The sequence below is a fragment of the Lycorma delicatula genome, chromosome 3 (genome assembly GCF_047948215.1).
Source record: "Lycorma delicatula isolate Av1 chromosome 3, ASM4794821v1, whole genome shotgun sequence".
Classification (NCBI taxonomy): Eukaryota; Metazoa; Arthropoda; class Insecta; order Hemiptera; family Fulgoridae; genus Lycorma; species Lycorma delicatula.
The window spans coordinates 148,050,014-148,064,942 of record NC_134457.1 but is presented as its reverse complement, the minus strand read 5'-3'; the positions used below and the strand labels follow the sequence as shown (position 1 = coordinate 148,064,942).

The following is a 14,929-nucleotide window of genomic DNA, read 5'->3' as shown; positions in this document are numbered from 1 at the left end:
AATATTTTAAATGTGTCACAGACATTAGAAATATTTTGATAGTATAAAACAACAAATAAATATCCCCTTCTGTGAGAAATAGTGCATTGTAATATTCAGCACTCGGTAGATGAAATGTTTACCTATCCTAAAATTGAATTCTTTATTATTTTGTTACATTTATTATCTTTATTTTACTTTTATTCAAATGTTTTACTTTTTTTTTACTTGTTTTACTTTTATTTAAATACACTGATGAAAATGTCTGCCTTGGTAGACATTTCCATCAGTGTATTTAAACAACTTACTGACGATTTCGTTTGGGCCTTTCCAATCACAACCACCTACCGTAGCTTACAACTCTCAACTATCAAATTAACCAATTTGCAGAAGCGCGATCCCCACATCTTCCTCTTACACCGAAAGTTTCACACAAAAACTCTTTTTACATCTAACTTCAATTAGACTATTGACTCAAATCATTACTTGATTAAGTCCTTAAACATCAAAAATGTTATCCTTATATAAACAAAACAAGTGTTGATCACAAAAACAATTTTGTCGTACAATTCAATTTAAAGTCCTTTTGATTTACTTAAAATTCAAGAAACAAATTCACAAATTTAATAAACCTCTAATGAAAACATACCCTATCTCTTTCTGCTGTGGTTTGGTTCGGTTTGCTGTGGAAATGCTTACATCTTCCCACACCGTAGAGTTTTCTACACATCCATCTCATCCTAACAGTGAATTTCTCAGCTAACAGGAGCTTGATGCTAGAACATCTGTCTTGTCGAAGTAAGCACCCAGACAGACCCCTAGTTACCTCGGTTGCTGTTCTGTTAATACATTTCTAACAGCATCAGACCCCCTTCAGCCATTCTCTGCAGGACTAAGAATTTAGGAAGCCAGCAAGTATGTTCCATTCCCTTTTGGTTTTCCAATTAACTTGCAGATCAAAACCACGATTGATCCTAGCAAGCTCTTTGGCTATTTTGCTTCATTCGGCTTCATACCTGGGCAGACGTATAAGACATGGTGCACTTCATCAGTGGCCCTACACTCCAGACACAAGTCTGAATTAATCAAATCAAATCTGGTCAACCTATCTCAAAAAGCACCATGTCCAGAAAGCAACTGTGTAATATTCTGACTGGGGGAAATCCACCTAACTACCAGCATACTTTTCACATCAGGAAAAATTCCATATGTGTAATGGCCATTGGGTGATTCGTCCACCTGACCTGGCATAAATGATACCTTGGTTTTCTATTTCTTTTATGCGACCAGAGCATCTATTTCTTTTATGTATCCAGAGGTAAGTCAAACAACCCTTTTGTTTGACATCATGAATTTATTACAAAAATATTAATGTTAATAAAATACTTATACAGCAATATTCAAGTTACCTTTAATAACTTTACAATAGTTGTTCAAAATGATTGCCTGTGATCCTGATGCAGGTTTGTATACATTTTATAATATTTGCAGCCAATTTTCTTAATGTTTGAAATTTCATTCTCAATGTTAACCTTCAATTCATCAAGTGTATGAGGTGTATAAGGGTTGGTTTTAAAAAGTACACGTTTTAAATACCCCCAAAGGAAAAGGTCTGCTGGTGTAAGATTTGGGGATCTTGTGGCCACAACCCTTTTGATATCAAACGATGGCCAAAAAATTCCTGTAACATATCTAGTTTTCATTAGTGATATGACACATTGCATTATCCTGCTGGAACCAACAATCTTGTTTGTGTAAATCTAACACAGGAATAAACTGTTTGATTAAGTAGCGATAAAGATTTACAGATTTGTCAAAAACTAAATGGCCTATTACACGATGCTAGGAGATCACACACCAAACACCAATTTTTTATGTGTGTAATGATTGTTCATGAAATGCTTGAGGATTTTCAGGGCTCCATATTCAGTTTTGGCCATTAATGTAACCACCCAAGTGAAACCATACCTCGTCGCTGAAATAAACACAATCCAAAATTTTAATATCGTTGTTATCAAGAGAATGAAACCAATATGACAATACTGTAAACATTTTTCATGGTTACTTCTTTCAGTTCTTCAATGACACTGATGTGATAAGCATGCAATTGTAATTTTTAGTAGCCTGAAAGCTATAACTAGTGATAGTCCAGCCTGTGAAGATAACCTTCTGAGTGATTTTCGGGTAAGTGAACCTCTAGAACCTGGACTCTAGAAAGTGGACCTCTAGAACTTCTACTGTTAACAGTGATGGTTACCTTTGCTTTTCCGATTATGTACACTCCCAGTCTCATGAAATTTATTAATCATAAACTTATTAGAATTGGGAAATTTTATTTGAAACTCATCTTATTCGCAAGATTTATACGTGCAATAAGTCTCAGTAATAAACACAGTTTGTCCTAGGAAAACTACATAGTTTACAATACAATAGAGATGAACTTATATAGTTAATACAATAGAGAAGAATTTATACTGGTGAAGCACTAGTACATAAGAAGGATATTTCAATTGTTACAAGCTGCTAACCGTGAGTTTGCCAACTGTGTAGGAAAAAATAAAATTTATATATGCATGACTTCTTAATTTTAGGGTTGCGTCCTTTTTGAAATACCCATTAGTTTTTAAAATTCATGTCACTATGCCTGCACTTGCTTTTATGGTCATTTTCAGTGATTAGCTCTGCTGTTTGTACCCTGGTATCAGCTGGTATAATTTCTGGCAAATTTTTTGAGGTAGACATATGTGATTTGGTTGAAAAGTATTGAATTTGAATTGAGTTTCTTTAATTAGTATATGCATGCATTTGTTTTGTGTGATTGTACATCTCTCAATATTTAAATGTGTTACCGTTTTTAAAATTTAGTTGTGTGTGCATAGAATGTCAAGGTTGTTGTTAATATTAGTAGATTTGTGATTTTGCATGTTTGAAATGATTGATAAATTTTGATTCGATGTTGCTGTGGATGGCTTTTACACTTGAAGCTGCATCCCACTTTTTGTCAGAATTTAAATTTTGCAGTTGAATTTGAATATTCCAGAGGCATTATATTTGTTTGATGATTGCATTGTGTGAAGTAGTTGGTTTTGGTTTTTTGTTCTGAAAGCCCTATTGTATCCAGATTTTTACATTTTAAAAATATTTTATTGTGTTGAATTCTTCTGTATGATCTTTGGATGGTACATATGGATGTATGTATAGTAGTATGTGGGTTATACTTTTAGAAACATATAGTTGATGTGGGGTTGCGTGGTTTGAGGTATTATATGAGAATCTGTGAATGTTGTTTTTCTGTTTATTTTGAAACAGTGTTTTTATTGATTGCCTTTTGATGGTGAGGCAAAGAATATTTGTTTATTTCGTTCTTAATCAGCTGTCAATTTTAAGTTTGTTAAATACACCAGTTTGTGAGTTTAAAGTTTTTTTTAAAGTGAATGTTAGTATATATGTGGTCTGCTTTCCTTCTCCATGAATTGGGCAAATCTGTGGATAAAATATAGTTAAAAGAAGAGACAGACTATAGGCCACATATTAAGGTATCCTGGAATAGTCACTTTAATATTGGAGGGACAGGTAGAAGTAAAACATTGTGCAGGTAGGCAACATTTGGAATATGTAAAACAAATTGTTAAGGATGTAGGATGTAGGGGATATACCAAAATGAAACGACTAGCACTAGATAGGGAATCTTGGAGAGCTGCATCAAACCAGTTAAATGACTGAAGACAAAAAAAAATAGGTTTCCTTTCTATGTATTTCAAAGAAATATGCTGATGGAACTAAACCGAAACCATCAACGTCAGCAGAAGGTGAAAAATGGGATAAAGATAAGGCCATTGCCATGTTTACAATTATTGCTGCTATGAAGCTATCTCAATTCAGTCTTTTGGAAAATTGCAACTTTCTCAGGAAATATATAATAAATTAGATTCAATCTTCAAACAAAAATTGGTCTTTAGTAACATGTTATTAGGCAAATTACACTGATTAAAAATGGATAATAACTTTTTTTTTTTTTGTCTTCAGTCATTTGACTGGTTTGATGCAGCTCTCCAAGATTCCCTATCTAGTGCTAGTCGTTTCATTTCAGTATAACCTCTACATCCTACATCCCCAACAATTTGTTTTACATACTCCAAACGTGGCCTGCCTACACAATTTTTCCCTTCTACCTGTCCTTCCAATATTAAAGCGACTATTCCAGGATGCCTTAGGATGTGGCCTATAAGTCTGTCTCTTCTTTTAACTATATTTTTCCAAATGCTACTTTCTTCATCTATTTGCCGCAATACCTCTTCATTTGTCACTTTATCCACCCATCTGATTTTTAACATTCTCCTATAGCACCACATTTCAAAAGCTTCTAATCTTTTCTTCTCAGATACTCCGATTGTCCAAGTTTCACTTCCATATAAAGCGACACTCCAAACATACACTTTCAAAAATCTTTTCCTGACATTTAAATACAGTTTTGATGTAAATAAATTATATTTCTTACTGAAGGCTCGTTTAGCTTGTGCTATTCGGCATTTTATATCGCTCCTGCTTCGTCCATCTTTAGTAATTTTACTTCCCAAATAACAAAATTCTTCTACCTCCATAATCTTTTCTCCTCCTATTTTCACATTCAGTGGTCCATCTTTGTTATTTCTACTACATTTCATTACTTTTGTTTTGTTCTTGTTTATTTTCATGCGATAGTTTTTGCGTAGGACTTCATCTATGCCGTTCATTGTTTCTTCTAAATCCTTTTTACTCTCGGCTAGAATTACTATATCATCAGCAAATCGTAGCATCTTTATCTTTTCATCTTGTACTGTTACTCCGAATCTAAATTGTTCTTTAACATCATTAACTGCTAGTTCCATGTAAAGATTAAAAAGTAACGGAGATAGGGAACATCCTTGTCGGACTCCCTTTCTTATTACGGCTTCTTTCTTATATTCTTCAATTATTACTGTTGCTGTTTGGTTCCTGTACATATTAGCAATTGTTCTTCTATCTCTGTATTTGAACCCTAATTTTTTTAAAATGGTGATTTTATTCCAGTCTATGTAATCGAATGCCTTTTCTAGGTCTATAAACGCCAAGTATGTTGGTTTGTATTTCTTTAATCTTCCTTCTACTATTAATCTGAGGCCTATAATTGCTTCCCTTGTCCCTATACTTATCCTGAAACCAAATTGGTCTTCTTCTAACACTTCCTCCACTCTCCTCTCAATTCTTCTGTATAGAATTCTAGTTATGATTTTTGATGCATGACTAGTTATACTAATTGTTCTGTATTCTTCACATTTATCTGCCCCTGCTTTCTTTGGTATCATTACTATAACACTTTTTTTGAAGTCTGACGGAAGTTTCCCTTTTTCATAAATATTACACACCAGTTTGTATAATCTATCAATCGCTTCCTCACCTGCACTGCGCAGTAATTCTACAGGTATTCCGTCTATTCCAGGAGCCTTTCTGCCATTTAAATCTTTTAATGCTCTCTTAAATTCAGATCTCAGTATTGTTTCTCCCATTTCATCCTCCTCAACTTCCTCTATAACACCATTTTCTAATTCATTTCCTCCGTATAACTCTTCAATATATTCCACCAATCTATCGACTTTACCTTTCGTATTATATATTGGTGTACCATCTTTGTTTAACACATTATTAGATTTTAATTTATGTACCCCAAAATTTTCCTTAACTTTCCTGTATGCTCCGTCTATTTTACCAATGTTCATTTCTCTTTCCACTTCTGAACACTTTTCTTTAATCCACTCTTCTTTCGCCAGTTTGCACTTCCTGTTTATAGCATTTCTTAATTGCCGATAGTTCCTTTTACTTTCTTCATCACTAGCATTCTTATATTTTCTACGTTCATCCATCAGCTGCAATATATCGTCTGAAACCCAAGGTTTTCTACCAGTTCTCTTTATTCCGCCTAAGTTTGCTTCTGCTGATTTAAGAATTTCCTTTTTAACATTCTCCCATTCTTCTTCTACATTTTCTACCTTATCTTTTTTACTCAGACCTCTTGCGATGTCCTCCTCAAAAATCTTCTTTACCTCCTCTTCCTCAAGCTTCTCTAAATTCCACCGATTCATCTGACACCTTTTCTTCAGGTTTTTAAACCCCAATCTACATTTCATTATCACCAAATTATGGTCGCTATCAATGTCTGCTCCAGGGTAAGTTTTGCAGTCAACGAGTTGATTTCTAAATCTTTGCTTAACCATGATATAATCTATCTGATACCTTGCAGTATCGCCTGGCTTTTTCCAACTGTATATTCTTCTATTATGATTTTTAAATTGGGTGTTGGCAATTACTAAATTATACTTCGTGCAAAACTCTATAAGTCGGTCCCCTCTTTCATTCCTTTTGCCCAGCCCATATTCACTCACTATATTTCCTTCCTTGCCTTTTCCAATGCTTGCATTCTAATCTCCAACTATTATTAAATTTTCTTCTCCTTTTACGTGTTTAATTGCTTCATCAAAATCATTTATTTCTTTTTATCTCAAATTTAATTATTTGTATCACAGAGTGGCAAAACTGTTTCTTTTGTGTGTTGTGTACTTGCATGTTGTGTATGATGTGTTCAGGAAGAAAACAAACTTTTTATTTTTATTTTAATATTGTTCTGAATCGTTAATTCTATTTAGTATCGTCGTACAGCTACCAAAGTTTTTGGTGTGTTGGTTATCATTTGGATTGATTGTGCATAGTTGAATTTGTTGCTATGAACATTGCTTCCTGTTTTGCATTTCAGGAGTGATTATCTTAAAGAAAGTGACTTTTTTGTTTTAATGTTGAGTAGTAGTGCTTGTCTGAAACCCACTAAGCTTTTCTTTCATGTACAACTACAACCACTTGTCTATAGTTGTCAGATAGGAATCTCAAGGAGACTTGTTGAAAGGTCCCACCTCATTGGATTGAATGGAAACTGGTAGAGGGTGAGCTATATTATCAAATGGAGTTCAGCAACACTCTTAGACTGTATTAGGAAGACCATCTCTGTTGAGCTCTGGGATCAGTCACTGTGACAGTTATGAAAATATCTGAAGGATTGGTTGCACTGATCACCGACTTTTTGTAAAAAATTGGCTCTATGACATTTATTTGTAACTCCAGCTCAGATCAAACATGAGGTGTATGTTGTTGAAGTTTTTCATTGTAAAACACTGACCAACCTTAACTCAGTCTATATTGTGCATAGTTCACAATGATAAATTCAAGTCTTGACTGAAGTCTTATCAGAAACAAGAATATATGCCTATTGAAGTAATAATTTAACAATAATGACTGACTAACTAAGTGTGTACTCTGTTGAGAGCAACAGAAACTCTAAAAGGTAAAATGGATTGAAAGAGTTCTTTAGGTTAAATTTTTACTTATGATAATTATCCCACTGCAAGATGAAATAATGTGATTATTATCTGATAGTGATATTTTGCTTCACCAGAAGTAAAATGTTAAAGAGGAGTTAATGTTTCATCTGCAGAAGTTGATTTATTTTTGATTAATATGTAAAGTTATTCCAGAATGATACTGCAGTCTAATATAATTTGCTCAGAACATTTTTGAATACTCAGTTTGAATTAATAGGTTTGAAATGAATTGTAATTATTGACATTAAAATATATATGCATTAAAGTCTATGTGTAGTCATAATCATTATTACCTGGATGTTTCCAGCTCTAATGTGCATATGCAAAGTTTGAGTTGATAAACTAATTATTTTTTTAATAATATATCGTAATTGAGTTAGATTTTTCTTGAGTTATAAGGAAACAAAGGTTCAAAACAATTTACATGTTCAAGAGAACCTCCTTTACTTGAATTGTGTTAAGATAGCAATTAACATTTTAGTCCTATACTCCTGCTTGACTGAATTTGTTGGAAAGTGTGACAGGTGTAATGTGTGTTAGGTGTTTGGAACTGAAATAATATATGACCGTTTTAAATTTTGCTCCTGGGACCATAGGCCTAATATGCAGAACTAATAATTTTTAATAACAAGCATAACTGAATTAACTTTAAACAAACACTTCTTTTATTTTACATTGTAATGCCTTCATGTAGAGAAATAAAAGAAAGTGTTATGATATTTAAAAGTAAATTTATTACTTTGTGTTTAATAACATAATAATTAATAATTTTGTAGATTAAATTCCATTTAGTATAGGAGAAAATACTTAATTTTTTCTTGCCCATGTCCCCTATTTAGTTGACTTACATCTCACAAGGGGCATGCATTTGAACCAAAGAATGATATTCTATGACCCCCCCCCCACATATTCTTATCTTGGAGACTTTTGCCCTCTGTGAAAAGAATATAGAGGGAGCTGTAACTCTAGAAAAGGATAACACAGCATTCTTGACAAAATAGTGGAAATATTAATACTGTATTCACTGTATGCAATATTAACACTGTGTGTATTCACTTCATACATTAGAGTATATGAGCTGTTGTATACCTCCATCAAATATGCTAGATATCCACATCACTTCAGGGATGAGGTATTTCATCCCTGGAAAACAGTTGAGTTGAAAGTGAAGTTATCAAAATGTTGATAAAAAACAAACCAAATTAAATGAGTTATTGATTGAGTCACTTATATGTGATAATTTTTTTTTTTAATTTCAGCGTATTATGGATGTAGCAGAATCAGCTGCAGAAGAAGCTAATAATTCTGATGAAAAAGTACCTGAAAATTACAAGTATTACAATGCAAAACTTCTTGTTCCACCAGGAACTCTTGAGAAAAAAGATTTACTTCCTCAAAATTTTATTGAAGTAGACTCTGATAAGGAACCTCCTCCTCCTGATTATCGAATGGAAATGCTACTGAAACCAAATAAACGTTTTTCTGGAATGGAAGTAAATACTACTTACAGTGCAGTCCACGTACCTACAAATATTTATGATAGATGTATGTATATTTTTTCATTTTTCACCTATCACTCCCTCTCTTTCTCCTCTCCTACCACTCTTCTATATTATCCTTCTTCTACTCTTTCGTGCAGAACATGTGTGCATTCACGTGTGCGTGCATTTCTTTTGTTTCTGAAATTGTGTCTGGGATTAGTGAATTTCGCAAGACAAAATTTTAATAAAGTTTTCATGAAGTAAAGTCTTCTGAACACTGTGTGATTTTTGTTTTGGAATGACTTGCAAAGCTTCTTTAGAATTTAAAATAAAAATTCTGATGTTTTATGTTTCCAGGTTGTAATTCTTTCAACATAATTCCATTTCAGTTCTGGGATACTATAACCATACATTTTTTATTTTGCTATTGTTTGTTTTAATTTTTTGGTTGTAGGTGAATGTTTGCATCAAGTTTGAATTATTCTTTGGTCCTCTATTCATGAACTTGACTTTTGTAACATCCCCATCTACAATTCTGTCAAGCTATTATCCTTTTGAATCTTGATATAAATCTTATAGTTGGTTGGAGCAACTGTAATTCATTGACCTGCGTTTTACCTGCCGTGAACGATATGAATGGCATGTAAGCATGTAACTAGATTATAAATTATTCTTAGTTACTGTATGTTTGTCATGTTACAACTGCTGGCTTATTTTCAACAGCCAGTTGGAAGTCAATTTTGGGTAACACTGTAGTTTTTTAAAATTTTTATTAAGATTATCAGTTTAAGCACTTGCAGTTATTTCCTTTTGCTGGTCTTGAAATCTGTTTAGTGTTTTGTATTTGTAGTTTTGCACTTTCCAATGTTCTGAAGAATACAGTTGAGCTTAATGAGGTACAGCTCACATTCAGTATGCTGAATAACGGTGTTTTATTCTTTTTTACAATATCTACTCCTTCACAGTCTTTTTCTATATGTAATTATGGTGTTTGTAACTGCTCAGAGGAAGCTGCTGCATTAAATGTTATATCTTCCACTGCAATTATCTCCTTGTTCAATTTATTTTCCAGGATGCTACTTGCACGGATGTTCTAGCTGTGTATAATCATTAAGTTTAAATGATTTAATTTACTGGTTCATAGTAAAATGCAAATCAGTAAAAATTACTTTTTGTTACCAAAAATTAATATTATTACCTGATATTGTAGTTATTAAAGAAAGATTTTGAAAAATTTATTTATTTACCATTTTATGTTTTTTTTAAAAATTATTTCTAATTAAATTATCTTCAAAAATTTCAACATTCATTTTTCTGCAATAAATCTTTTCTAAGTATACAGTTTTTGGTATGGAACAAATGCAGTATTTTTACTATAATATTAATATAACTATTTTGTTAGATAGATCTTATTTTGTTTGATTAAAATTTAATAGAGAATGTACCTGCATTTGCTATATCTGTAATTAAATATTTTCATGCTTGTTTATTTTTTCAGCTGAAAATGTGTTACCAGCTATAAAATGGTCCCAAAGATTAGAACCAACTTTCAGGGCAAATTATGAATCTGATCCTAGTATGTCATGGCAATATTTTGGCAGTTCTACTGGTTTTATGAGACATTATCCAGGTATAGATAAGAGTTAAAATTAAATATAATTTATGATATATAATTATAACATATTTACGATATATAAATATAATTTACGATTCAGGGGTGCAAAAGTAGGTGTACAACTATAGAACATCCCAGTAAAAAGTAACCTGTTAACAATCCAATGCAGTTTAATTTATATGTATTGTAGTTTTATTTGTATTAGTTTAAAGCAATGATAATATTGATTTAATTCTTTTTGCATATGTAATCTACATTGTTCTTCCAAAAGAGTTTTGATCAATCATTGCTTCTGAAAATTTTGTTGTTGACTGCTTTATAAAATTTATTAATTATCATTATATTAACATTATTTTCTTAATTGCTGTATGTACATTTAAAGCTTATAAACTTGGATACATGTTCATTTATTACTGAATTACACAAAGTAAGATATTGAATAGTTTTGTATTTATCTATTTTGCCGTCTAATGCGTTTGTATTTGCACTATCAGTGTTCTGCTATATATTAATAGAGTATTAATTTATTACTTATAACCACTGATAACTAATTTATATTAAAGGCGTTATTCTGTCATCCTCTGTGGTGGAGTGGCAGCACCTCTATCTTTCATCTTGCAGGTCCTTGGTGTGAGTCTGTCAGGCCGGAGTATTTTTCACATATTACAGATACTCACACCTTGTCAGGAGCTGTACTTGTGTGGTTATCAGTAGTTGATTAAAAAAAAGAATAATAATGAACCAACATTTTTAGCATACATTTTTAAACGTTTTTATTTTACATCCTGTTCAAAAATGACTTTTAAGTAAATTTGCCTGTTTACCACTCTGAACTGTTATGAATTGAAATGAGATGATTTACTGATTATTAACAGAATTTGGAGGTTTATACTGGTTTATTTAACTTTATGACATTTACTACTGTAATATATTCCATTGTGTGTAATTTTATATTAAATTATGATTAAAACTGTTTTGTTACATAGGAAATTTCTGTTGTAGCAAAGGAATGGAAGATGGATCCTGTTGATCTATATGATTGTCGGACCAGGTCTTGGTATGTAGAAGCTGCAACTAGCCCGAAAGATGTTCTGATATTAGTTGATAATTCTGGATCTATGACTGGAGAAAGAAAACAGATAGCACGACATGTTGTTAATAACATCCTTGATACGTTGGGTAACAATGATTTTGTTAACATACTTTCTTTCATAGCGGACACTGAAGAAGTAGTGCCTTGTTTCAAAGATCGTCTGGTTCAGGTAATTTTTTTATTTTTATGTAAATTTTGGTTTAATTATTTGAATAAATTTAAAACTGACTTTTTACTGGAATAAAGTAATATATTATGGATAGAATTTATGATGTATAATTTTTTCTTCTTTTTATAGAGTTGTTTATAAATGAAAAATGATGTTATACAAGTGAGTTGCACTATACAAATAAATAAATTTCAGTTGTATGGTTGAATAGAGGCTATATATTTCTTCTTTATAATTTTTGCCTGAACTAAATTAGTATTCTCAAAAGAAATTTCATTATCTGAATAAAGTTCCAGAATGTTAAACACCTGGATTTGTTGTTAATGTTTTCTAAAATTTTTCCCTGATAAGTAAGAAATGAATATCTTTCTGTTGGGAATGCAAGTGCTTATTTCTGTCAATAGTAAATTTCTCTGCATTATACTAATGTATCAAATTGTTAAGTGCGAGGGTTTTAATGTATTTCAAAAATATATTTTTTATCTACAGACATAAACTGATGTTTGGACTTGTTTCCTTGTTTTATTTGTTCATGGATATTAATTGTTTTGCACATTTTTAGCCAGAAATAATAAGTGAATGGAATAGGGCTTAACATATTAATGACGTTTTCTTAATTCTTGGACCTTCAGCATGAATGTATCCTATTAGCTGTTAAGCAATGATGATGTGAAAAGAAAAATTAAAAAGTAGCTGTTTTATATGGAAAACATTGTTTATTTAAAGTTTTGTACATTATGATAGTAATTCTAAGATAAGACTTCTGGTTTGGAGTTTAAAAAAATCAAAAATTGAGAAATAGATTTCATTATGTACATAAATTATCTACAACTCTAAACTACTTCTTCATACAGTCACGACCCAATTAAGACACTTATTGTACCATGACACCAAATTTTGCAGAGCCTGAACATAGAACTCTGCTTTCAGAATACCCAATCATTAATTAATTCCACACACTACCTCCTTATTGGTTTCAAAGAACTATCTTCTTGTGTTTCGTGAGCATCTTGTAATGTCTATTTTGGATTTACCTTTAAATCTAAAGCATTCCACAAACTTCTGATGTTATTGTGGCGCTTGTTATGTGATTCTCAGCAACAAAATTCTTATATGGTCCAAAAACAATGAAGCCATCACTTTCACTTTGATAGTGTTTGATTGAATCAGTTAATTTATGTCGTGATTATTAAATTATGTCACAGTTGGTGGAAGCAATAATGACAGTTAACATCTTTCATTGTTTCATTGACTGCTGCTCTACTAGCATTACAATAGAATTATTGGTTTGCTTGGCATTTTTCCCTCCACCACCCCATTCAGTTGCCCTAATGCATACGTCCAAATGTCTATGCCACAAATAGCTACTGAACCTCGAAACAGTTGCAACCAGTGTCCTAAATAGCTCCTAGAGCTTACCTAACAGCAAGAGTGATAACTCTTACCTAAGCGCGATAACTCCTTCATTTAAAAACGAAGGAGAGGCATACCATCCACCCAGATACTATATAAACTTGTACAGGGATCTTCCCTTAGTCGTGGTGTCCAATTCCAGCTGCTTTGCTTCCGTTGCGAGGATCTGCAGCCTCTTCTGCAGACGGGAGATGGGCTACTGAACAAAATTTAGATGTGGTGCATTCTGATCACTGTTTCGCTCCGGTAATGGGCTGGTTCAAAACCGCATCCCAAATACCATCTCTAAACTATTTTAATTATTTTTTCAGTATTATTTATTCAAACATTTTTAATTGACCTAAATAAAACAAATAAATGTGTTAAGATGCTTATTTTTTTAAAAGAATATTTTGAAAAAAAAAAGATTTTTGAACTTTCTGTAGAGCTTGCAATTAATTTTACTGTATTGTTATAAGTCTCTGCACTCTACAGATTTTCTGATGACCTCTTCTCAATTTTTCCAATATACAGATGTGTATTTTATCCCCATAACCTGTAGGGAAATGTAAATCTGATTTTATGTATGCTTAGATTGTACAGTAAGGTATAATGTGATTTCTTATCTCATTCTTTTTCTCTTTTTTCATGATTTATTGGCCACTTAATTGTCTATCATTGTGTTGGTGTATAACATGTCAGACCAATTTTACATTGTCTGTGTTTTTATGTGAGTAAAGAAGATCATCAATTCTGCTTTTAATAATTTTAGGCAAATTTGGCTAATGTTCGTCAGTTAAAAATTGGAATGGAAGAAATGGGTGTTGCAAAGAATATAGCAAATTTTAAAGTTGCCCTGGTGAACGCATTCAAAATTCTTGAAACTGTAAGTAAATAATTTTATAAATTTTTATTGTAATCTATTTATACTAACTGGTTATTCAATGGGAAAAGTTAGAAAGGGTCTATTTAAAATCTAATTCATGGTTCCTCTCGAGTAAAGCTATTGTATTTTTAGAATTAATTTATTGTAAATATAACCAAAGTAATATTAAAATGGGTTATTTCTTTTTGTCTCTTTCCATGTGTGTATGCATGCATGTGTTTGCGCTTGAAAACAGATTACTCAAAATACTTGAATTGCATCATTCCCTCTGCATATGAAATTTTTCATCTCTAGAGGGAGTGGATGTAAATCAATATCTGATTTAAATTATTTAAATATTGATTCTAGACATTTTTATTTTTCTAATATTAATCTATATTCATTCTGGTACAGATCATTTATTCATAAATAAATAAGTCTTTTATCCTGATTGGTATATAATAATATATTATACCGATCACATGGGAAACGTACAATTAATTATAAGATAAAAATAGGTATATTAATTAAAGTCCTTATTAACTATTAAATATATAAACGTGTGAAACAATGTTAGTAATGTGTGATAAATATATTAACTACATGAAAATATTAAACATAAAAAATAACTGCAAAGTAATTTTCAATTCAGAAGGCATTATTGAAAGTTATTTGAGCATTATTTATGTACTTGTTAAACAGGGTGCAGGAAATTCAAGATCTAAAAAAAAATAGTAATTGCTATTATTTAAAAATTCATTTAGAAGTAATATTGTTTCTGTAAAAGAAAATCTTTTAATTGTATTTTAAATAAATTGGTGTGAAGATTTTTTAAATTTTTCAGTAATTTATTAAAAATGGCAGCAAAAGCATAATGTTCTTTCTTAAAAGCCAAAGCATTGTGTTGAGTTATATGAAAACTGTTACGTGATTTGATATTTATATTGTTA

The 14,929-nt window shown here is 31.5% G+C and overlaps 1 protein-coding gene across 4 annotated transcripts in view; it reads left to right on the top strand.

Annotated features, from left to right (window-relative positions):
* stj (voltage-dependent calcium channel subunit straightjacket) overlaps positions 1–14,929 on the top strand; it is a 230,930-nt gene that overhangs the window by 3,520 nt on the left and 212,481 nt on the right. For all 4 annotated transcript variants that reach the window (XM_075360777.1, XM_075360775.1, XM_075360776.1 and 1 more), the window contains exons 4-7: positions 8,624–8,909; positions 10,344–10,475; positions 11,463–11,722; positions 13,887–14,000. In XM_075360777.1, the coding sequence (XP_075216892.1) occupies positions 8,624–8,909; positions 10,344–10,475; positions 11,463–11,722; positions 13,887–14,000 (792 nt within the window). The remainder of the gene's footprint in view (positions 1–8,623; positions 8,910–10,343; positions 10,476–11,462; positions 11,723–13,886; positions 14,001–14,929) is intronic.